Raw genomic sequence first — 24,942 nt, 5'->3', positions numbered from 1 at the left:
CTTTTTTTTTTTTTTTTTTTTCTGAGACAGAGTCTCGTTCTGTTGCCCAGGCTGGAGTGCAGTGGTGCAATCTTGGCTCACTGAAACCTCTGCCTTCCGAGTTCAAGCAATTCTCTGCCTCAGGCTCCCGAGTAGCTGGGACTACAGGTGCACACCACCACACCTGGCTATTTTTTTTGAGACAGAGCCTCACTCTGTCACCCAGGCTGGAGTGCAGTGGTGTGATCTTGGCTCACTGCAAGCTCCGCCTCTAGGGTTCAGGTCATTCTCCTGCCTCAGCCTCCCGAGTAGCTGGGACTACAGGCACCCGCCACCATGCCTGGGTAAGTTTTTGTATTTTTAGTAGAGACAGAGTTTCACCGTGTTAGCCAGGATGGTCTCGATCTCCTGACCTCGTGATCTGCCCGCCTTGGCCTCCCAAACACACCTTGCTATTTTGTGTGTGTGTGTGTGTGTATTTTTTGTAGAGAAGGCATTTTGCCATGTTGGCCTGGCTAGTTTTAAACTCCTGAGCTCAAGCAATCCACCCGTCTCAGCCTCCCAAAGTGCTGGTGGGATTACAGGCGTAAGCCACTGTGCTGGCCAATTGAACCTTTATTACAGATTATTCCAGCTGATGGAGGGTTGGCTATCTGGTTGTGTTGTGCATTTTCCTATTCCACTTTTTGGACCCCTGGACTGCTTCTTTCTGTCTGGGGCTGGGAGCCTGAGGTGAGGAGCACACTCACCTCCACCACGTGCAGTCGTCCCAGGAAGCCATCCAATTGCACAAAGACCAAAGAAGACTGGAAATCCCATTCCTTGACTTCCTGGTTCTCTTTGAAGTAAGTGTGGAGATTCTCCCTTCTGTCCTGAAACTCTTGCTTGAAGAAGCTCAAAGTGTCTGAGACCACTTGCAGTTTTCTCTGACTTTCTTCTATCTCACTTCTCAGCAGGTCTTCTGGGCTGAGATAATGAGAGGCCTGGTATACAAACAGATTAGTATCAATGAGCAGGTGCAGACATCCTGTAACTTTGCAACACCAACTCTGAACTGAATCATTGCCCAAGTTAATATTTTTCATGGGGATAAGAGAGGAATCATCTGACCTCGCTCTCCATTCCACATGTGGACTGAGACCTGGGTTTTGGCCAAATAGTCTTAGTGACTGAAGCTACAGTGATGGGCTCAGGAATGGGCAAGTAGCCAGAGACAAGGAAACACAATAAGACTTTGTTGGGCTGGCTGGGGCTGGAGCAGGTGCCCTTTCCCAGGTGTTCTTTTGTGACTTATTGGCTTTCAATAGTAAAGTAATTCGAGTGCAAGAATTATTTGGACCATAATTCTTTTCTGTCTTGAAAAGGCTTACACCTGGAAAACTGAAAAGCTGGAGCTATAGGGACAGCCACCTTCACCACTACAGGGTGGGTCCCTGTGTCTGGCTGACATCATCTAAGGCCACATTGCAAGTCAGGGCTGAAGCCAGGCTTACCTTAGACTTTCAAGGCACATGAGCCAATATGTTTTCTTCTTTTGCTCTTACTTTTGGTTTGGGTTTTCTTACACTTTCAACGAAAAGAGTTCTGGCTGATAAACATGGAGTAATGGAAAGGCACTAGCCTAGAAGCAGTCAAACAGCCTGGGCTGGGGTCCTGGTTTGGGTGTCTTTGGGCAAGTCAGTTAACCTCCCTGAACTGTAGCCCACATCTTTAAAGAGTATAATAAATAATAAGACCTTCCCTGCCCACCTTGCAGGGTTTATCTGATGATTGATGGAAATCATGAAGGTAACAGGATTTTGCAGCCTGCAATGTACCCCACAGACGTTAGTTATTCTTAGTTACTTATTAAGCTTGTTCATTATTTTCTCAGAGACACAGCCCCTTAGAAGAAAAAGAAACTGGTTTGGAGAGATCACCCAAACCTCCTTAAGCTCTCTAGTTCTTTTTTTTTTTTTTTCTTTTTTCTGAGATGGAGTCTCGCTCTGTCAATAAGTTGGAGTGCAGTGGTGTGATCTCGGCTCAATGCAACCTCCGCCTCCCAGGTTCAAGCGATTCTCCTGTTTCAGCCTCCCGAGTAGCTGGGACTACAGGTGCACACCACCACACCCAGCTAATTTTTGTATTTTTAGTAGAGATGGGGTTTCACCGTGTTGGCCAGGACGGTCTCGATCTCTTGAACTCATGATCTGCCCGCCTCTGCCTCCCAAAATGCTGGGATTACAGGCATAAGCCAACGCGCCCGGCTCTCTAGTTCTTTTGAAGTTACACTCCTCAAGGTTTACACTGCCCTGGTTGGTGCTACAAGGGTCTCTAAGAAGAAGGAGCATGAAGTGCATAATCTAAGAAGCTGCTTCTCAATAGCTTATGGGTACCAGGATCTTACCATGTGCAGGGCACATGCATTGTCACATTGAAGCCACAAATCACCCAGCAACCCAAAAAGAGATAAGGTGTTTTGTTTTCACCATTGTACAGAGGAGGAGAGTGAGGCACAGAACAGGAAGTGACTTGTCCTGGCACACAAGTGGTATACTGGCTACCAAGTGGCAAAGCCAGGGATTGTTACAGCATCACCTGACGTCACCTGACATCAGAGGCTGCACACTTTACTGCTTAGGCTTTGCTGCTGACTCCATTACCAGTCCTTCTTCATAGATCATTAAGGAGGTTGAAATTCACCACCCCCACTTATCTCCTCTTAGGCAGAGGGGAAGGGAAGACAGGACGGCTCAAGTGTTCTAATATTACTGAAATGTCTTTGTAAATTATTGGCTTCTGAGAGTAAAATACTGTAATTCAAGTGTAAGAACTCTTTGGAACATAATTATTTCCCCACCCAGAGAAAAGGACACTTGTCTCTCTCCTGTGACTAGATGCCAACCACCCCCCAGGGAGCAGTTGCTGGGCATCCCTGGGCAGCTCACCTGCTGGATAAGAAGGTTGCAAATCTCCTGGAGCAGCACAGTCAACCTCCCCGGGGAGCGGTAGCACTTGCAGGTGGCCCAAATCAGACAGACCACGTGGAGCAGGGGTCGCAGCCGAGGCTTCACCTCCGGAAATTCTGCATTCTCTAGAGTTTCCAGGTGGTGCTGGAGCGGTATCAGGTGTACATGGATGTCCTGTGCCTCTGCTAAAGCTGGAAGGAATTGGAGATGGTCAACCATTCCCATCTGGAGCCTAATACCCACCTGGTGGAGCCCTAGTCCCTGGGAAGTAAAAGATCTGCAAAGCAACGAGTACAATTTCTCCCTGAACTGAGAAAGCAGAGAGAAGGCTGGTTCCAGAAAACTTCCTAGCTCTTATGAGGAAATATGGAAACTGGAGAGCCCTGAACAACTAGGATAATGATCCGAAGAGTTCTCTCTTGTAACAGTCCTCTAAATGGACTTCTCCCTGGCCCTCCCAGCCTCCATCTGGTGCTTGGTAGGTAGTAAATATTTGCCAATTACTTTGCTGCTATCTTTGAGACGATACAAGTTTTAGAGTCAGAAAGACTTTCCTTCAAATGCTGGCCTAGACACTTGGCAATGGTATGACTTTGGGCACGTTTTAACCTCCCTGAGCCTCAAAAATAGGCCGAGCTGTAATCAGTTCAAAGAGTCCTTGTGAAGGCTGAAGGCAGTTCAACAGGAATCTTTATAAACAACTAGCACAGTGCTTGGACCAATGCAGGTGTTTTGATAAATGGTGGTGGCTCTGATGAATATTCACTAATAAAGAGTCTTATTATTAATAATAATAATAATAAAAAGTCAGAGAGCATAGAGACATAACATAAATGGGTTATGGCAAGGTTCTGCTGGTTTTCAAAGCCAGGAAAATCTCTTACCATCTCCTCTGAATACAACCAAGGAAAGAAAGGGGCATCTAACCAGTCGTCTTGTGGTGATTGACAGGGGAAACTAGGAAATCCAGCAACACTGGATGCTAATATCTGCATAGCAACTTAGAGGGAATGCAAAAGGTCACTGGACAAACTAAGCTGGAAGAGCGAGTTTATAAAGGCTAGTTCTGTCCTGGGCAGATAATCAGGTGGTATCATATGAGAGTAGGTGGTCTTAGGTGATAGTATGTGGATGAAGCTCTGCATTCATCCTAAAGGGAACTCGAAATATACACTATTTAGCAAGCAGTTTCAATATGCCGGGAATTGTTCCACTTCCTGTCTATGAGATATTTACCATCTCACAGAAAGCCCTGCAAGCCAGTTTTAGTACTTTAGTACTTTATAAGTGAAGAAATTAAGGTCTAAATAACTTTCCCAGGGCCCTCCCACGAAACAAACAATCCCATCCAGCTGAGGAAAAGGAAGACGACTCACAGTTTATTACATTGAACCCTTGGCTTCATGGAGGCTCACCATACACAAAAATATGTTGATGTGTATGTTTGTACTTTACAACCCCAATGAGGCTGTGGAAAGCAGTATGCGAATCAAATTTTTACAAAGTCAAATGTCACAGTAAATTGATTAGGGCAGGGATTTTCAAGAGGAGGAGCTGATGGTGAATATTAGAACCGCTGTATTGGGGTGGGGGATTTCAGAATCCAACAGTCATTCTAATGAGCGCCTGCTCTTGCTTCCGTAAGTGCTGAGAGAAAAGAGGCTGAGACTGTCATGCTATAGGAGCTTTCTCTTTATGATACCCTGTTTTGAAATCTTTTCAAAAATCACAGTCTCTTTTAATTATACCAATTAGCACTGCCTTGATTTTTAAGAGCACAATACTTGAGAAAAGGGTTGACCATCCTACCCAGGATGCAATATCCTTGGATGACAAGGCGTGTGAAGAGTGAGAGAGCGAGCTGGGCTCATACCTTTTTATTTTTATTTTTTGAGATGGAGTCTCACTCTGTCACCCAGGCTGGAGTGCAGTGGCACAATCTTGGCTCACTGCAACCTCCACCTCCTGGGTTTAGTCTATTCTCCTGCTTCAGCCTCCCCAGTAGCTGGGATTACAGGCATGCACCACTACGCCCAGCTAATTTTGTATTTTTAGTAGAGACGGGGTTTCACCGTGTTGGCCAGGCTGGTCTCAAACTCCTGACCTCAAGTGATCTGCCTGCCTCAGCCTCCCAAAGTGCTGGGATTGCAGGCATGAGTCACTGTGCCCAGCTGGGCTCATATCTTTTTAAAGAATGTAAATATAAATAGCAAAGTGCATAGTGATCTCCAGTGGTTGGCTGTAAACTCTTTAACAACAGACTCTTTGAGGACAAACATGTTTATTTGTAGCATATGCCAATTTCTATGGTGTAAATATTCCCAGTATTCCTACCATGTCCATTTCTAGGTTACCGATTTGACTTCGCTGAGTGCTGCTTGGGAGAATGGGGGTGCAAGGGTTAAAACAATGCATACAGTAGCCCTTCATGACCCACAGCAAACCAGTGCGCACTGGCTCCAGCCAGCCCTTCTTTGTGTGCCTTCCTTTGCACACATATCCACCTACACACATCCTTAATTGCTGCTGTGTGAATGGGACCCCTCCAAAATTCAGGTGTTGAAATTTCATGGCCAATGTGATGGTGTTAAGAGTTGGTACCTTTAAGAGGCCATTAGGCCATGAGAGCTTCTCCCTCATGAATGGGATTAAGGCCCTTATCAAAGAGGCTTCACATAGAGTTGGGCTGGCTTCCCCTTCCACCATCTGTCAGGTGAGGACACAGAGTTCCTCTCCTCTGGAGGATGTGGCACCAAGGCGCCATCTTGGAAGCAGAGACCAGGCCCTCACCGGACACCTAACCTGCCAGCGCCTTGATTTCGAACTTCTGAGCCTCAAGAACTGTGAGAAATAAATTTCTGCTCTTTATAAATTACCCAGGCTGTGGTATTCTGTTAGAGCAGCACAGATGGACATAGAAACTTGGCAACCAGGCTGGGCGCGGTGGCTCATGCCTGTAAACCCAACACTTTGGGAGGCCAAAGAGGGCGGATCACGAGGTCAGGAGATCAAGACCTTCCTGGCTAACACGGTGAAACCCCGTCTCTACTAAAAATACAAAAAATTAGCCGGGCCTGGTGGCGGGCGCCTGTGGTCCTAGCTACACGGGAGGCTGAGGCAGGAGAATGGCGTGAACCCAGGAGGCAGAGTTTGCGGTGAGCCGAGATCGCACCACTGCACTCCAGCTTGACAACAGAGCAAGACTCTGTCTAAAAAAAAAAAAGTTAAATGGTAATAGCCCTGGTTTTGGCAAATGATACCAGCTTTCCATTTATGGCAGTGATTTAAAGTTTTCATGTTGTCTAGTTAGGTTAAATTGGGAGTCAATGTAGAGAAAAATATTAAGCAATACAGTGCTACAGATTGTACATATGTACAGCACATATAAAGGAGATATGTGAATGCCTAAAAATTGACTATGTGAAATGACAAAGACCTTTAAAAGCACATTTTGACCTGTGACACTGAAGAGCAAAGAGGAGATTTCATAGGAAAAAGGGAGAAGATGCACAGTGCCCCAAAGGAAGGGAGAGAGAGTCCTGAAAAAATTTACCTACTTCTAATCATAGACTTTGCTGGCTTGGCAATTTTGATAAGAGTGGATCTTGCCTGGTGCTCAAATGGCCAGAAAAATTGCAGTCCCATCTGACAGTAGGAACAGAAAATGCAGAATGGAGCCAGAAATGGAATAGAGATTTCTCAAGGAGCCGAAGGTGGAGGGACCTGAATTCCAGAAGTGAGAGATAACAACACGCATTTGTACAGTGCAAAGCAGCAGCTGTAGGTAGGTCTGATGGAAGAACTTTCTTCTAGTAGTTTCCAGACCCTGAAGACGGTGCCCAGAGAAACCTTTGACCAGACCCAGGAGTTCCCAGTGTGCCAGGCAGGTACAAGCACTTAGTTAATGAGGGGTTCCAGCCAATAATCCCAGGTCCTGGAAGGCATGGTCAGGCTGTCTTGCAAGGGTAGTCCTTGATTAGGACAGATGGACTTCCATGACCACACTGGAGTTGGTCACACAGGCTCCATAATGGCCACCCCAGAACTGTATGTCCTGTGGTCCCAGTGTTTGAAAGACACAAAGGGGCAGCTCCAGGAACACTGCTGTGTTCAGTCAATAAGTTCTTCCACCTGTATAACCTCACATGGACCTTGAAAAGTGGGTAGAAGTGTATGCTCCATAACCATCACACGTACTAAAGCTCAGAGGAGCCAGGTGAATTTGCCCAAGGCCCTACAGCAGTGGAACTGCAAACAGCATAGCTCTGTTTAGCTGCTCTCCTGTATCTAGATGTGGTGTTCTTGTCACCATGCTAGTTTGTGTCGGGTTGGAAGTTTATAAGGACTTGAAGTTGCTGAATTCAGACAGAGAGAGGTGAATGCATCATTCAACAGTAAATTTGAGTCAAACACACTTGTGAAAACACTTGCTGGTCCTCACCTGCAACAACATCTCTGTACATGGCTTTGAAAGCTGGAAAGTAGCTACTCTGAAGCTTGTCCAGGAGCTTGGCCATGCCCCTCACCTTTATTGTTCTCAGTTGATTATAAATGTATTGCAGATCTTCATACCTGCAATATCAGGAAGAAGGGTGAATCCAGGTAAGCATCAGGAAATGCCAGTCACACTGTAATGGCCCATCGTCACACAGAAAGAGAGGAGCCCTGCCTCAGGGTGCTTCCACAGAGGCTGTGCTCCAGCCCAAACAGCCTGGACATCTGTTCCCAGCACAGTGAGGGCAAAAGCCTGAGCTGGGAACATGGGTTAAAAGGGGCAGCTCCAAGAAACACTGCTGTGACCATCTGGTGGCTCAAAAAGCTTGGCAGCTGGAGGTCATTAGCTCTGGCAGTAAGGTTGAGTCAGGGTGAGAGAGGCGTTATTGGAGCAAGGGTGCTAAGAGAAGGGCCTTGCAGTAGGTCAGCAGAATGATCAGAAGCCAGGCAAGAGCATGGAGCATCTCAGCAGGGTGGTACAGACAAAAGGCTGGAGCCCTACAGGCATGTCTGGTCATGTGACACCGATAATCTCCATTCCATGTGAGGACAGACACATCTGCCTCTAACATCTGTCTGTCTCCTTTTGAGTAAAGGATTTATCAGCACAATAATAAATAGGAGTGAAGACATAGGGAGGAGGAGGCGGAATAAGCAAGAGCAGGAGCAATAATGAAGCCTTTCTGGACAAACATCCTGGATGATGAACTTTCCAGCCCTACGAGTGATGAACCGGGGCACAGGAAAGGCTGTTCTGCAGCCAACTCCCCCACACCCCTCCGTCTTCAGAACTTTACAAAAGGTGTGTGCATGTGGCCTCAACTGTTCAAGGAGAAGGGAGCAGACAACTTAGAAGAAAAATGTTAAAGAGAGTTGATTAATTTTACATGTAGTCCAAAGAGCCTTTGAAAAAATGTGAGAAGACATACTGATGTTAGCCCAGGAAAGGGAAAATGACTATTGAATCTGGGGGAAAGCGTGCATCTCCCAGTCTATCAAAAAACTCTGTTGACCCAATGACACAGAGCTGTCTCCCTCAGTGATGATGTGAAATACCTACAGGGAAGAACAGGCTCAATGGTGGCTTAACCCAGGCAAGCTCTAGCTTTAGTCTCTGTAAGACATCTTCACCCCAGAGTTCCAGCATGTGCCTTCCTGCCTACCTGCTCTTCCAGAATTCCAACTCCATCTTAGGGGTGGGATTCTCCCCTTGTAAGAGTGGCTGGGAAGATTCTCTCTTCAGTACCACCTGGACTTGGTAGCTCCATTTGATCACTGCAGACTCAATGGCATAGATGACTGACTTATCTATAGAATCCAAGCTGTGAAAGACAAAACAACAACAACAACAATAACAACAAAAACCCTGAAACGTGAAAATAACCCTGGGTGTACCCCAAAACAGAATCCCAAATGTGAAAAAAAAAAAAAAGGTGAGAAATTTCATCTAGCCCATGCATTCTTAACTTTTATGGATAATAGTCTCTGTTGACTAGTCAATGAAAAGTACAGACCCTCTCTCCAGAAAAAAAAAAAAAAGCTTGTGTGTGTGTATATACATTTTTTCACACAGATTCAGGGCTCATCAGTATTCTGAAGACCAGCTTAAGAACTTTGAATGCCAGTATGTTGTCCTGCGAATGCAGGAATACCTTGGACAGAAAACATTCAGATGACCACCCAATGCTTGCTTGAATCCTGCCAGTGACAGCAAGCTCTCAACTTCACAAAGCAGCACATTTCTCAGTAGGTTGGCTCTACCAAAGAGAACGTTTGTCTCTATACTGAACCATATGTACCTCCCTGTGATTTCCTCATCTTGGTCTTAGCTCTGACCTCTGCAGCAAGAGGAAATAGGTTATTTCCTCCTTCACAAGGCTGACAATCAGCCACCTGAATACCACCATCATGATTTCACTTGGTCGTTATTTTTCCAGTGAAGAATAGAATTCCCAAACTTTCCCCCTCATACAACTTCTAAAGAAAGTAACTTAGCTATATTTGGAAGTGGTTAACTTCTTAAAAATACATTTTGGTCATTATTTTCACAGTCTTAACTGAAAATGATATGTGCAAAGAACCCAGGACACAATGACAAAGAAAGAGGACATACAGTTCACATTTTTATGTCAGAAACCCACTTCCACTTAATTAAATTAAATTTATATTAGCTGAGAAATGATATGGCACAAGTGATTGTGGAAGGTATTAAAGGAAAAAGACACCCACTTCCCCTAAAATGATCCAGCCTTTTGGGAAATTATCAAACTTGAACAAACCGAGATAAATTCAGCAATGATTATAAACACACACTGAATGTTAGTAAGTTAAAATATAAAGGGACTAGAAAAGGGGTAGTTGGAATTTATTTATTTTGAAGATTGGATGTCTTTATTAAACCACAATAAGTTTTCCAGTTAACCGGGAAATTACTTCAAATTGCATATGTAGGAAATTACTTCTGATAGAAAAAACTCATTATAAAGTACATTGTTGTATTTTATAATGCATTGCATGCATTACTGTTGCATGCATTACTTATTCTTCGGATCAAATAATGGATCCTGAGTACACAATGTTGACAGTAATACACTGGGAAACTCCTGACAGTGTGGTAGACCGAGCTCATGTAGGAAGGCTATCTGTTGCCACAAGTACCTGGAGATGCTGAATAAAATATAACAAAATATACTATTAATATTTATATACGCAGCCCGGCTTGAAAAGGGAAGAGAATTCCCAAGGGATAGAAACGAAGAGAACTCGAAAGTCAGCATGGTAAACAGAAGCTGATGGTGGATTTAACTTCTAAAAGGAGACGAAGCTGGGGTTTTAATGCCCACTCAGGGGCAGGAGGCATGAATTCCCAACAAAGCCAGGTCCCAACAAAGCCAGATTTGTTACTACTTGAAAAAAGACAAAAAAAAATTCCTCAGGACGTGTAAAGTCTTCAGCTGCTGGGGGAGGAGGGTCTGGAACTGTAACAAGAGTCAGCAGCGTTAGTTCTGTGACATTATGCACTGAGTAAACACTGGGAAGAGTAAATGCTGGAAAGTTTCAGCTTTGCTGAAAGATTCTGTGTGTGCCTGCCTCCCAGACTGGACCTGGGTCTTTGCCAGTGATGAGACACTATCTTGATAAGCAAAATGCCGAAAGTCAGCGTGGTTGCGCTCAGCCCTGAAATGATTCTGAACGGAAAAAAAGGCCATGTTGCTGTAATAGCCTTGGAAGACTTCATGCGGTGGCTGGGCCAGGGAGTAACCAGGGTAAACACACAGTCCACAGTCGGAGGGTGTCGGCAAACAGAGCAGGCAGTAGGCTTGTGTGCAGAACGAGGAGATGTGCAGAGTCAGGAACAGACAAGTTGTAAGGAAAACATTCTGATAACCAGCATCTCCCGTATCTCAGAGGCCCATATGGCCAGACTGGCAGTACTTACACTGTCTCACTTTTGGAATCCACAAACTCCATTTTTTCTGAGCCTGCTGGAAGAGGCAGCAAAGTTCTTCCCTTCACTTGCTCAAGTATAACCGAGAGGTCACACTGGAGGCTGTGGGCGTGCCGCCTGACATCCTCACATACCATGTGGGGCCAGTTGAGGCGATTCTTCTCATTGGCCAGGACGGGTAGAACAACCTGGAACAGAGGTGCACAGGAAAGAAAGGCAGGCGTTCCACTTCTGAGAACTTAAAGCAAGCCTCATCTGGAAAAGGCTTATAAAGCTATATACAACCTTTTGCAGGTCACTCACTGTGCTGGATGGCCTAATAGTAGGGTCGAACATTATATATGACCTTGACATCTGATAAATTGGGGAGGCCCTTGAATTGTCTGCTTACAAATTTTCCTCCCATTCTGCTCCTGGCGATAAAGTCCTCTAGCCAAAAAACTCTTTATTGGCTAGGTGCGCTGGCTAATGCCTGTAATCCTAGCACTTTGGGAGGCTGAGGCGGGTGGATCACCTGAGGTTGGGAGTTCAAGACCAGCCTGGCCAACATGACGAAAACCCATTTCTACTAAAAGTACAAAAATTAGCCAGGCATGGTAGCGGGCACCTGTAATCACAGCTACTCAGGAGGATGGGGCAGGAGAATCGCTTCAACCCAGGAGGCAGTGGTTGCAGTGCGTCAAGATCACACCACTGCACTCCAGCCTGGGTGACAGAGTGAGACTCCATCTCAGAAAAAAATTAAAAAGAAAAAACAAAAAACTCTTTATCCAGAGGACCAGGCACAGTTACTGCTTATCCCTGAAAAGCAGACTTCAGTTCCCTGCCAGCTGGTGGAGGGATTTAAACCAGCCAATTGCATCCCCCAGTGAGATCCAGGGACCACTACACCCTCTTGATCCTATTAATACAAAGTGTGCTTTCCACCGCCCCTTGTCGTTCAGCCTGTTCCCAAGAGCAATCCCGGTGTGGCTCTGCATGGCTCAGTGTCCTCCGCTGAGCTGTGAGTATATTGACTGATAAAATGCTGTCAATGGTGTCTGTCCTATGTCGGGTGTTGTATGGTTAGCCACCTCCATTACTCTTGGGCAGGAATCCCTCCCTCATCAACGGGGTGAATAGGAGGTGATTAAAATAGTCACAAAGGCCAGAGGCAAAAAAAGTAGGACACATGCAGATAAACATGACCTTCTGTCTGCAGGTGGTAGGAGGGGCAGCTTGAAAAGGCAAGCAAAGTTGACGATCTTGAATCCATCTTCAGGGTGAACGTTAGGTGATTGTGGCCACCCAACACAGTTCCTTTTTTCAGTATTCATCCCCAAATCCATAGGAACCAAATGGAACCAAATCTGAGCCAGTGAGAGTCAGGCCAAAGTGTCTTATGTGACTTTTCACGGAAGAGATACCTTCTCTTTTCTGCTAGTGTGGAGCTTTTGTTGGTCACCTTCCCAACCAATACAGCCTTAGAATAAAGTTAATATGGAGAAGAGAGTGCTTACAGATGGAGAAAGACTAAGTCTCGGTAACTTTGTTTGAGCTCTTAAATCAAGCTGCTCTTGAACTTTCCAAGCTAGTTTAAATTAAGTTTCTATTACCAGTAACTTCGAATGTTGTCAGTACACCAAGGCGGGCGGATCATGAGGTCAGGACATCAAGACCATCCTGGCCAACATGGTGAAACCTTGTCTCCACTAAAATACAACAAATTAGTCGGGTGTGGTGGCATGCGCCTGTAGTCCCAGCTACTCAGGAGGCTAAGGCAGGGGAATAGCTTGAACCCGGGAGGCGGAGGTTGCAGTGAGCCGAGACTGCACCATTGCACTCTAGCCTGGAGACAGAGCAAGACTCTGTCTCAAAAAAAAAAAAAAAAGAAAAGAAAAAAGAGAGAAAGTTGTCAGTACAACTCACCAGGAATCTTTGACTGTCAAAATCTCACAACTGATGGAAGGAGAATACCAGAAAGACAAACAGATGCTCATATAATGTGTTGAGAAAGCTACCAATACATAAATAATCAAAAGGAAATATGAACTCATATGACTCATGATCAATAAGCCCCAGTGGCTGTGAAATAGAATACCTGGACCCAGCATGTTAGATTCTAGAGGATGGTCTTTGCCTGGTCTGTCTGGAAACATTCACTGAACTGGGAACTTACAACAATCAGTAAAGGGAGCTCAAAAAGGAAGGAAAGTTTACAAATTAAGCTTCATCACATTCGTGTTAAGAAAGAACCATTTGGACCGAGGGCAGAAGTCCTAACTGGGAAACAGGATGAACTGGAATTTTCCTAGGATCTCAAAGGCAGGGACTCTACCTTATTTAATTTTTATATAGTCACAGTTCTCTCTAGGATCTGGCATATAGAAAGCACTCAAGATGTTTATCAAATAACTGAATGTATACTATCTGAAGAAAAAGGAATAGTTGTGGGTGGGATTTTTAAGGGCTTTGAGTGATAGAAAAATAATGAATGTGAACTCTCTATGAAGTGAAAAGCAACTCATAGCCAGGCGCGGTGGCTCACGCCTGTATCCCAGCACTTTGAGAGGCTGAGGAGGGCAGATTGTTTGAGCCCAGGAGTCAGAAACCAGCCTGGGCAACATAGCAAGACCTCATCTCCACAAAAAAATAGAAAAATTGCCTGGTTGTAGTGGTGCATGTCTGTAGTCTCAGTTACTAAGGAGGCTGAGGTGAGAGGATTGCTTGAGGCCAGGGAGGTTGAGGCTGCAGTGAGCTGAAATCACGCCACTGTACTCCAGCCTGGGCAACAGAGTGAGACCCTGTCTCAAAACAACAACAACAACAACAAACCAAAAAACTACTCATTCATTTATTCAATGAGTATTTACTGAGCATCTACTATGTGCTGGTACTTTTCTAGGTGCTAGGAGGATACACTCATGAACAAAACAGTCAAACATTTCTGACCTCATGAAGCTTATATTCTAAGGGACAGACAGTCAAGAAACAGTAAATTCTGTGAATAAAGATAAAGCATGTGAAGGAAATCAGGAGTGTGGGTTGGAGTGGCTGCAATTATAAATGTTGAGGTTGGCCTCACTGAGAAGATAAGATTTAAACAAAGGCTTGGAAGGATAGGGGTACTGCTTTGCCTATCCTTGGGGGAAGTATATTGCAGGGAGAAGGAACAGCCAGTGCAAAGTCCCCGAGATGGAAGCATGCTTGGTGTGATCAAGGAGCAGTGTGGAAGCAAGGGAAATGGGGACAGAGTGATCCCAAAGACGAATAGGGGTGAGTAAAGGGAGTCAATTCACATGAAGCCTTGCCTGTGAGATTTTGATTTTTACTCTCAGAGAAATGGACATCATTGAAAGTTTTGAGCAAAGGAGTGCCATAGGCTAAGATTGCTTTGAGTAGGATCAACCAAGCTGCTGTGATAATAGGCTATAAGGGGGAAAGGTGGAAAAGGAGGCCACCTAGCAAGTTGGTGCTATAATACGGAAGACAGTGGTGTGGCACTGGGGGTAGTGGTAGAGATGGTAAGAAATGGCCTGATTCCATACAAATTTTGAAGGTATAGCCAGTAGGATGTCTTAACAAATTGCTTTAGGAGTCATGAGAGAAAAAAAAGGATCCGGATGACTCTAAGATTTGTGGCTTGAACAATGGGAAGAATGGAGTTGCTGTCAACTGATGTGGGGAGGAGTAAAGGTGGAGTAAGATCTTGAGAGAAGATCAGGAGCTTGTGTTTGCACATGTTAAAATGTAATATCTCGATTGGACTTTAAGATAGAGATGTTGAGTAGGCAGCTGGATATGCTAGTTCAGAGTTCAGAGGAGAAGAGAGGGCTGGAGATAACAAATTTGGGAGGTATAAGATACAAATGGCTTATGGAACTTTGAAATTGAATGACAGCCCCTGAGAAAATGGGTGTATATAGACAGAAGAGAAGACGTCCAGAGAATGAGCTGTAGGGCCTTCTGGTGTTAAGAAGCTGGGAAGAGGACGGGCGCAGTTGCTCACGCCTGTAATCCCAACACCAACACTTTGTGAGGCCACGATGGGTGGATCATGAGGTCAGGAGTTTGAGACCAGCCTGGCCAACAGAGTGAAACCCTGTCTCTACTAAAAATACAAAAATTAGTTGGGCCTGGTAGCGGGTGCCTGTAATCCTAGCTATTCGGGAGGCTGAGGCAGGAGAATCGCTTGAACCCAGGAGGCAGCGAGCAGAGATCACGCCACTGCACTCCAGCCTGGGTGACAGTGTGAGACTCCATCTCAAAAAAAGAAAAAAAGAAGAAGTGGGGAAGAAGAGGAGGCACCATCACTGGTGATAGCCATGGTGATAGGAGGAAACCAGAAGACTAGTGTCCTGGAGCCCAAAGAAGAAAGTGCTTCCAGGAAGAAAGGATGATCGTGAGCTATGAGAAACGCGGCTCTCAGGTTAAGCCGAATGAGGACTGATTCAGGGTCATTCAATTTTGTCAAGTGGAGATCATCGGAAACATTGACACGTTATTTTATTCCTCTTCTGTGAAGTGTGAAAACCAAAGTCTGATGAGTGAGGATGAGATAAAACAGGAAAATGAGACACCAAGAGGAGACACACATTCCAGGAATTTTGCTATGAAGGGGGTCATAAACATGGGGTGACAGCTGGTGGGATGAAAGGAGCATTTTGCTTGATGAGAATAATCTAGCAGAGAGGAGAAAAAAATAGGAATGCAGGAGAGAAGAGGAAATTGCTAGAACGATCTCCTCAGGAATGTGTGGGATTCAGAGCACAGGCAGCAGTTTCAGCCTTAGGGTTGGCATCAGAGGGCAGCACAAACAGTTCACCTCTAGCAATGGACAGGATGGCAGAAGATACAAGGAAAGATGCTGCAGTCAACATAGACATAAGGGTTCGTGGACATGGTATTCTCATTTCTGTTTCTTAAAAAACCAAGAAAGAAGCAAGAGCATCTCAGAGTGAGGTTGAGAGGAGGTTTTGGACATTTGAGAGAAGAAAGATTTTTCTTTTCAAATTGTTCCTCAAGTTGGGAAATAGTGATCTAAAAGAGCAAGAAAATATAGTTGGAATAGAAACAAAAATATAGAATGTCTGCTGGGAAACATAAAAGGTCTACTTAGGGGTTCGAGGTCGTGCATTTAAAGAGGAGCCCATTGGTTTTTTCTCTGGTCTGTTTTAATTTAATGGGTGCAGGTATGAAGTATGTAGAGCTGGGTTTTACCAGGATTGTGGTTGCACCAATTGAGTATGACGCAGTGAGGTAGAGGCCAGTACATCAGGAGCTGATGCAAGGGTATGAAGATCATGAAGGAGCATGGTACTCAAATTGGGTAAGAGAAGAGGCTGTGGGCATGGGCCAGGGCCAATGGGAAGGAGCCAAGGCCAAGAGATTGGAGCTCCCAGCAGGATCAAAGGACTGTTGTAGTCAGGGTATGAGAGGGAGTGAGCTGGAAAGATGGGAGTAATGGTCAGAGAAGGAGGTGCATAAAATTGGATAATGAGGTTGGTGGTTGTTGGGAATGCAAGGTCTGGAAATGGCCATGGAGGTGCTGCTTATGATCAGGAGGAGGACAAGATCACTGGAGGACAAAGATAGAGAGAACCCAGAGGCCAAGTGATTGGATCACTCATATGTCTTTGGAAATAACCACCTATTAGAAGTAATGTTGGGGAGAGTCACAGTGAGTTGAGAGGCAAAATCATACACACGCGACGGTAGCACCATCTCTACAGGATGCAGCAGTGCGAGTGAGTCATGTCCTTTGATGACAGGAGATTGAAATTGGAGGTTTTTTGATGTGGATCTACAGCGGCAAGGAGGAACAAGGAGGCCACCTGCTCCAGCTCCATGCTCAGAAGGAGAAAGGCTGTGGGGGAAATGCAGCTGAGTCCTCCAGGAGGAGCCAGGATGGGTTACAGCAAAGTGACAAGGATCCATCAGATGGGTGAGGAGGATTTTAAACGGGATGGAGAGTGATAAGAATTCTCATCCTTTATGGAACACCTGCAATGTGACACTCTATTCCAGGTGTTCTAATATATGATGTCTAAATTTCATAGCAACCCTGCAAGACAGTTTTGGACCTGGCAGAGTGAGCACATCTGCTCACATCACACTGCTGAATTTAACCAGAATTTGACTTAGGTCTGTGAGATTCCAAATCTTATGCTCACACTCCAAAATGCAAAAAGTCAAAAAAAAAAAATCCAAGTTTCAGAGCTAGGAGAAATAAGTTGGCAGTAGTGAATGATGTGGCTGGAGGAGGAAGTAAGGAAGTAGGAGAACAAGTTACTAAATTCTGTTAATTCTTCCCTTCAAACATTTCTTAGGCACATTTTCCTTTTTTACCTTGTACTAGTAGAATGGAATAAAAATAATATGAAAATTATAGCTTTCTCTCAGCCAACACCCTCAATCCTACCCCCCACACACAAGGCAGGAAGACGTCTCTCAGTCAGGTAGGATGCTGCCTGGGGAGGTGGAAGGAAAAGGGGAGCAGGTAATCAGAGACTACTAAGCTGATTACAAGGTGCTGAGAGAGAGGAGAGGGGGTGGACAGGAGGGCCGGGCCGGAAGGAGAGGGCTTAGCAGATGGGAGGCCAGCAAGCCTTGAAAGAGACACTGGATCAACTTCAGGGTATGGAATAAAAGTAGATGGATGGACAGAAAGTGGAATAAAGTTACTGGTACGAGCTTTGAGAAATGCAAGGAAAGGACTTGAGGTATTTTTAAAATAAATTATTTAGGCTTTAAAATAGGTAATACATTTACATGGTGCAAAATTTTAAAAGTACAAAAGCGTTCACAGTAAATCTTCCACCTACCCCTGTACTTCAATTACTGTTTCTCCTTCTTGTGGATTACTGTTAAAGAATGTCCTCTCTTCCTCCTTCCCTCCCTTTCCTCCTTCCTTTCTCTCTTCTTCCCCTTCTTTCTTTTTTAAACATAAATAGTAGCATAAAATCCATGCAATTCTGCACTTCTTTAAAAAATTATCTTAAATTGCAGCATTATTCACAAAAACCAAGAGACAGAAACAACCTAAGGATCTAGGACGGATACATTTTTTAGAAATGTGGTATATACATACAATAGAATATTGTTAAAAAAGAAAGAAGTCCCGCATATGATAGGCAGCGACAATATGGATGAACCTTGAGGACATTATGCTAAGTGACATAAGCTAGTCACAAGGAACAAATACTGCATGATTTCACTGATATGATGACTCAGGTTCATAGGAACAGAAAGTAGAATGGTGCTTGCCACAAGCTCAGGGGAGCGGTGTGTGGGTTGTTGGGTGTGTGTGGAGTTTCAGTGATGCTGGATGGGGCAGTTCTGAGGATCTGTTGCACAAAAATGCATATGTGGTTGACAATATTGTACTCTAACTTGGAAATTGTTGGGTGAATTTTATGTCACGTGCTTTTTTGCCACAAGGAAAAAATTACTCTAAGGAATACTCCAGTTGGACATGGTAGCGCACACCTGTAACCCCAGCACTTTGGGAGGCCAAGGCAGGAGGATCACTTGAGTCTAGGAGTTTGAAACCAGCCTGGTCAACATAGCAAGACCCTGCCTCAAAAAAAGGAATATTCCATATCAGTCATTCTTTTTAATAGTTGCAAAGTATTTCACTGTATAGATGGCCCATAATTCAGTCACCCAGTCCCCTGTTGATGAACATTGTCTCCAATCTCTTTCAATGCACCAATGAAAATTCTTAGACGTCTGAGAATTTTCATTATTTCAAAATTATGTTTGCTTGCTGGACTACTTTGCTTAGCCATGACACAACTCCTAGACGGGCCTTCTGTCTCCCACATACACTAGGTTAAATCCTGTCTCTGAACCTTTGTTCAGTCTGCTCTCAGTATCTTGAAAGTTAGTTACCTTGCTCTCTACTTACCTGAATTCTTCTAATTGTTCAGGAGACAATTCAACACTTAATGTTAAGCATGGGCTGTCTTTCTCCTCTGAAGCCAAAAGTACTTTCCATCTTCAACATTCATTAGAGAAGTTGATCTAAGTTCAGGCTTCAGCGGGATGGCTCTCAGACAATGCACAGTCGCAAGACCGTTCTGTTTCTTAAAATATTGAAATACCTCCACATCTATTGACAGATCTAGCTTCCCTGGGCCCTCTGTGTCCTCCTCTACCTATCCAACCCCTTCTCTGGAATTTTCACCTCCCCACAGCCTCCTGATACACCATCTAAAGGGCTTACACCTGACATAGCAGGGAGACTCCAGCACTTGGATCCAGCAGCGGGGCCAACTTTTAGGTAAGCCTTACCCTCACCCCAGTCTTAAAAGTTTGAAAAATTTTGAATATATGATTTATTACATATGTTTCAGCTCCTTGGAGTAAGCATTTCATGGGTGGGAATAGTTCTTTGATATTCCCTATAGCACCTATCACCTGAAACATCATACAGCCAGTATTCCGCCCATCCTTATTTCACAACCTGCAGGGTCCAGGGCATCAAGTCTCCAGAAGCACACAGACCTGACTTGCAGGGCAATTTACTCCCATTCCAGAAAGGTCTAAGGGTCCCAGAAATCTCTCCGGAGCACCTTCCTGAAATCTTCTACATTCTCTAAGCTTCTGCTATGGTGCCACTAAAGCACTCATGACCCACATCTCCACCTTCCTCCCTGAGCTCCCGGCAGACTCCTCCAAAGGCCTGCTGGGCATTTCCAAATGGGCGCCCAACTTCTTATGCTGGCACAGGGCTGACCTTTGCTAAACGGTTGGTAATGAATGAATGAGATGAAAATCAAAAGCAAATCACTACCCCCCGCCACCCCATTTAACTGCTCTCCAGAAGTAGGCACTGTTTATAGCCATTCACCTCCTTCCACCCCACTGATCCATCAGAAATGCCTCCTTGTTCACCACTTCCCATCTTCCTCAGACCTTTCCAATTTACAGGACGGATGAAGAGATGCTGATTTTGAAAGTAGTCAGGACCTACGCACTCTCCAGGCACTTCCCCTGACTTTGGCTGGAACCCAGACCCGGACTGACCCAAGCCTAAGCCCCTTCCCATTCTCATTCTAGCCTGGCCTCCACCCAGATTCCTCCCTCCGGAACCCCCCAACTCCGCCCCTAGCCCCATCCCATTTTCTTCCTGACTTCAGGAACTTGCCTCCTGGTTGTGCTCCCTCCATAGCCTCGCCCCTCTGCCTATCACTCCGCCCCTTGAACCTCCCCTGCAGCTTCGCCCCTCCCCCTCTGGCCCCGCCTCCATCCCTTAAGGCTCCTCCTCCCCTCCCCCACACCCAGCTTTAGCCGCGCCGGGACACTAACCCAGCCTCACCTCAGAGAACAGCACGGCCAGGTGCTCCAGAGGCGCCGCGGGCAGGTCCCCGCAGACCACTGCGCCGCGGAAGCTGTCGGGCCCTGGAGGCTCGGGCCCGGTGCGCAAGAAAAAAAGGCCCTTAGCGCCAGCCGGGCCCGACTCAGGTCTCACCTCCAGCCCGGGTCGTACAGCCAGGCCCCCGGGCCCGGGCCGCACCACCAGCAGCGGCCGCGGCCCCTCGGCAGCATCGCGGTCCAGGAAGGCCTGGAGCAGCTGCTCCGCCTCGGCAGTCCCCGCACAACGCTCCCAGGCGCCCGCAGCCGGCCGCAGGCTCAGGGCCACGTAGGTCCCCAGGAGTCGCAGTCGTCGGTCGGCGCCGGGTTTCCAGTCAGCGTTCTCCTCAGCGAGCGCGGCCCGCTCCTCCGCGCCCCGCATCGCGCGCGGCCTGCAGCTGCATCGGTTTCCGTAGCGACGGGGACGCGGCCAGGATTCCCTCCTCTGCTCCCTTCCTATTGGGCACTGGCCCCTGGTCCCGCCCCTTCCAGGCTAATAAGGTAGGAGGGGTACAGCGGGAAGGGGCGGGGTCGCGTCGCTGTTGCTAGGACACCAGCCGAGACTCGTGCTTAGTGTGTGCCTGGTGTATTGGGAGCGCTGAAGTGTGACCGTGGAGCGCAGTGGCTTACTGATGGGCTGCGTGGAGAGGAGATCAAGCGTATAAATGCTGTTAAGGATCGTTCTGGCCAAGGTCAAATTAGAGTCTTTAGAGGTCTCCGGACACTGAAAATAGTATGGTCCTCTCACCTCTATCCTAAATGCGCAATCCAAACTTAAACACAATGCCAAATCATAAAACAGATTTAAGGACATTCAGTGAGTGTTTTATTTCTTTTCCATGATGGTAAATTAAACGCTTCAGAACAGTGCTGTCCAATAGAACTTTCTGCTATGATGGAAATGTTTTCCATCTGTTCTAGCCACGCATGGCCTATAAAGGAGGTGAAATGTCCTCGTCCCACTGAGGAACTGAATTTTTAGTTTTACTTAATTTTCACTTAAAATTAAATAGTCACATGTAACTGTAGTTGTATTGAACTGCTCAGCTTCAAAATTTTAATATCAATTTTTAAAAAGTTTTTTCCCGTGCAATCCCAGTTTTTAATTTTCTCTCCAAAAAGATACCTTATCTGCATTTTAGAAGGTGATTGGTGGGAGGCATTGATATGGGATTATTGACAACGACTGACATTTTAAAATATTGCTTAATTATGACAAAAATATCCCCAAAATATATTAGTTATCTATCACTGTATAACAAATTACCTCCAAACTTATCAGCTTAAAATAGCAATAAACATGTTTTTTTAAGGCATATGCTTAATCTGCCAAAACTGTAACCAAACTGTGAGAGGCTTGTTTTTGTTTCTGTTGTTTTTGAGACAGGGTCTTACACTACTGTCCAGGCTGGAGTGCAGTGGCCGGATCATAGTTCACTGCAGCCTCAAATCCCTGGGCTCAAGTGATCCTCTGGTCTCAGCTTCCCTAGGAGCTGGGAATACAGGTGCCACCACATCCAGCTAATTTAAAAAATTTTTTTGTAGAGATGAGGTCTCGCTATGTTGTCCAAACTGGTCTTGAAGTCCTGGCCTCAATTCATCCCTCTGCCTCAGCCTCCCAAAGTGCTGGGATTACATGGATGAGCCACCATGCTAGAGTTTTTGACTTTCATGGATATGACCACTAATCAGTTCTTACTAAATGTAGCAAAGCACTTGTAAATATGCAGGATGCTCAGAGCCTCCCCATCCTGCCCTATACCTGGATATTGGCTTCAAAAAGGGTTAATATAAAGTGCCTTGCCTGACCTCAGAAATTAGCATTTGTTACCCGCTTAGTCCTTCTCCATGGTCAAGATAAACAGCTTGGCCCTTTGCATGCATGTAAAGTGACAATACATGGGTGCTGAAAAAATGGACAAACAACTTGGGCAGCATGAGGTCAGCAGGACTGAATGAGCTCCCCTCTGCCCTACCATCCTCACTTTAGTCACCTCCCAGGGACTGCTGAGTTTCTGGGTAAAAGGAATGGGGTTCAAAGGAATATTAACAGAATAAGCACTTGTCAATGGCAGCTTGGCTAACAAGAGCCCCTCAGGAAAACACCAGTGGTTGGGAGGTAAAATGATTGATTTCATAATAACTGGAGCACAGGAGTTGGTGTCATAAAAAAATGTTCATGTTAGAAATGAATCTTTATGTTTGTAAAGGGTGTTTTATCATTGCTGGATTAAACAATAATCAACCAACTATGAGGAAAGGGAAAAAGTGGGAAGCTAAAACAATTTTTAGGATGAATTTGGTAATTGCCATTGCAAGGAAAAGCATCAGGGAAAAATAGTAATAATGTCAGGGGCTTCTTACACATATCGTTTTTTGTTTGTCTTTGCGCATAGGAAGGCATCGTTATTGTTTTAGTGCTTAGGGACTTCAAATATGTCACCTATGCTCATGTTTCATATACAGAGTGACTTCAGAACCATTAACTTTCAGTAAACCCTTGAAATAAAATTTCTGCCACCCCACTGCGGCTCTATTATGCCCTTAATCTCCTATGTCCCCTTGCCCCAACATACATAAAAATAGAAACAAAGGAGCCTGAGAAGATGACTTAAAGATTTCTGTCTAAGGTGAAGGCTCCTGAACACTAGCAATCCCAGTTTTTAATTTTCTCTCCAAAAAGATACCTTATCTGCATTTCAGAAGGTGATTGGTGGGAGGCATTGATATGGGATTATTGAAAACGACTGACATTTTAAAATATTGTATAATTATGACAAAAATATCCCCAAAATATATTAGTTATCTATCACTGTATAACAAATCACCCCCAAACTTATCAGCTTAAAATAGCAATAAACATTTATCTCACACAATTTATGGGGGTCAAGAATTTAGGAGCAGCTTAGCTCATAGTTACTGCTCAAGGTTTCTCATGATGTTGCAGGCAAGATGTCATCAGGGGCTACATCATCTGAAGGTTTGACTGGGGCTGGAGGAGACACTTCCAAGATGGCTTACTCACTTGGCTAGTGGGTTGGTGCTGGCTCTTGGCAGTAGACTTCAGCTTCTTAGCATGTGGAGCCCCCACTGAGCATTTGAGTGTCTTTATAATACTGTGACTGGCTTCCCCCGGAAGAAATGATTTAAGAGAGAGCAAAGCAGAAGCTTACGGTGTCTCTTATGACTAGCCTTGGAAATCATACACCGTCATTTCTGCAATTATCTTATTAATTACAGAAGTCTTCCCTATTCAATATGAGAGGGAATTACATGAGGATGTGAATACCAGGAGAGAAGAATCACTGGGTACCATCTTGGAGGCAGGCTACCACAAAAAGTAAGGGAAGCAATGAATTTGCATAAGATGTTCAGCTAAAATAATTTCCATTTTTTAAATTGGAAACTGGAACTCAGTCCCATGAGTATAATATTTGTAGTAATCATGTTTTTTTGTTTTAAATGACTATGCAGAATTCCTGTTCAAGACTTTTGGTCATGATCTCTTTAAATTCCGGATAGTCGCTCGTGATGAGAAATTTGTTCCCACAAGCAAGTAATATAAAAGTTAAAGCCTTTCACAACCATTCATAAATTGGCAGTTGACATTATATTTACAGAATCTAACAGCTCTTTCTTTTCTTCCTTGACAAATGTTACATTGAAATTCTTTTATGCTGCTAATAGATACTGAATCGAACCTAACCTTTTCATATCAAACATTTCAAAATAATGATGAAGTTCTAATTCAAATAATGTGCATGAATTATTAGAATAACCTCCTTGCAGCTACCTTGGATACTATTAATGTGAACATCAGACACAAATAGGGATATCTATGGGATCTGTGACTAGAAGGACAGTGTATGCTGCCTATGACTAAATCCAGGAGACATGCATAAGAATATCAATGGTTGAATTGTAGCAACTGCAAAATAATGGGAAGCAAACCAAGTGTCCATCAATAGTAGAATGGATGAGTAAATTGTGTTATATAGTATTCATGACGTATAATACTCCACAGCAGTAAAAATGAATAGATGATAGTCATATGCATATTAAATCCTAAAAGCATAATGTTGAATAAAAATAGGAAAGTTACAGATTAATTTAGTGTTACATTTGTTAGAAGTTTGAAACTAGACAATATGTTGTAAGAGTAACACACATATGTAGTAATCTAATGAAAAGTAAAGGAATGATTATCACAAAATTCAGATTTTGATCACTCCTTGGGGGACTAAAGAGGCATGGGATGAGTAAAGGAAATACGGGGCCCTTTTAAGTTCTTGATAATGTTTTATTTCTTAATTTGGTTTATGAGTTTTCATTTTGTCGTTCCTCTTAAACTGTACATATATATTGTACTTATGAAGCGGCTATGTTGTCTGGGGTATATGCCCTGGGGTTTGTCATTATACGCCAGGAAAATTTAGGAGATGGACACACAGGAGGAGTTAGGAGCAGAGGTTTAGTAGGCAGAAGAGAAGAGAAAGCAAAACAGCTCTCTCTGTAGAGAGCGGGGGTCTCCAAGCAGAAAGGACCAGCTGGTGGCCAATGCCCCAGATTTTATAGTCAGGTTTGAGGAGGTGGTGTCTGATTTACATAGGGCTCACAGATTGGTTGGATCAGGTGCGACGTTTACATAGTGCAAGCAGAAGGCTGGTTGCCCTACCCTAATCTTATTATGCAAATGGACTTTTTAGTTGATTGGTGCCATCTTGTCTGTTCCTTACT

At 44.7% G+C, this 24,942-nt stretch overlaps 1 protein-coding gene across 4 annotated transcripts in view; it reads right to left on the bottom strand.

Annotated features, from left to right (window-relative positions):
• The window catches only part of LOC105473558 (dynein axonemal heavy chain 9), a 377,165-nt gene extending 356,567 nt beyond the window's left edge, over positions 1–20,598 (bottom strand). For 3 of the 4 annotated variants that reach the window (XM_071082354.1, XM_011727370.3, XM_011727373.3), the window contains exons 1-6: positions 20,171–20,598; positions 10,861–11,057; positions 8,585–8,743; positions 7,369–7,499; positions 2,907–3,118; positions 729–962 (exon numbers count right to left, since the gene is read on the bottom strand). In XM_071082354.1, the coding sequence (XP_070938455.1) occupies positions 729–962; positions 2,907–3,118; positions 7,369–7,499; positions 8,585–8,743; positions 10,861–11,057; positions 20,171–20,587 (1,350 nt within the window). In that variant the 5' untranslated portion in view covers positions 20,588–20,598. The other variant, XM_024790236.2, reaches the window with a different exon arrangement.
• Between the last annotated feature and the right edge of the window lie 4,344 nt (positions 20,599–24,942).

Source organism: Macaca nemestrina, chromosome 17, assembly GCF_043159975.1.
Source record: "Macaca nemestrina isolate mMacNem1 chromosome 17, mMacNem.hap1, whole genome shotgun sequence".
In the NCBI taxonomy this organism is placed as follows: domain Eukaryota; kingdom Metazoa; phylum Chordata; class Mammalia; order Primates; family Cercopithecidae; genus Macaca; species Macaca nemestrina.
Note: the sequence above shows the minus strand (reverse complement) of the source record. Positions and strands in the feature narration are given on the sequence as shown.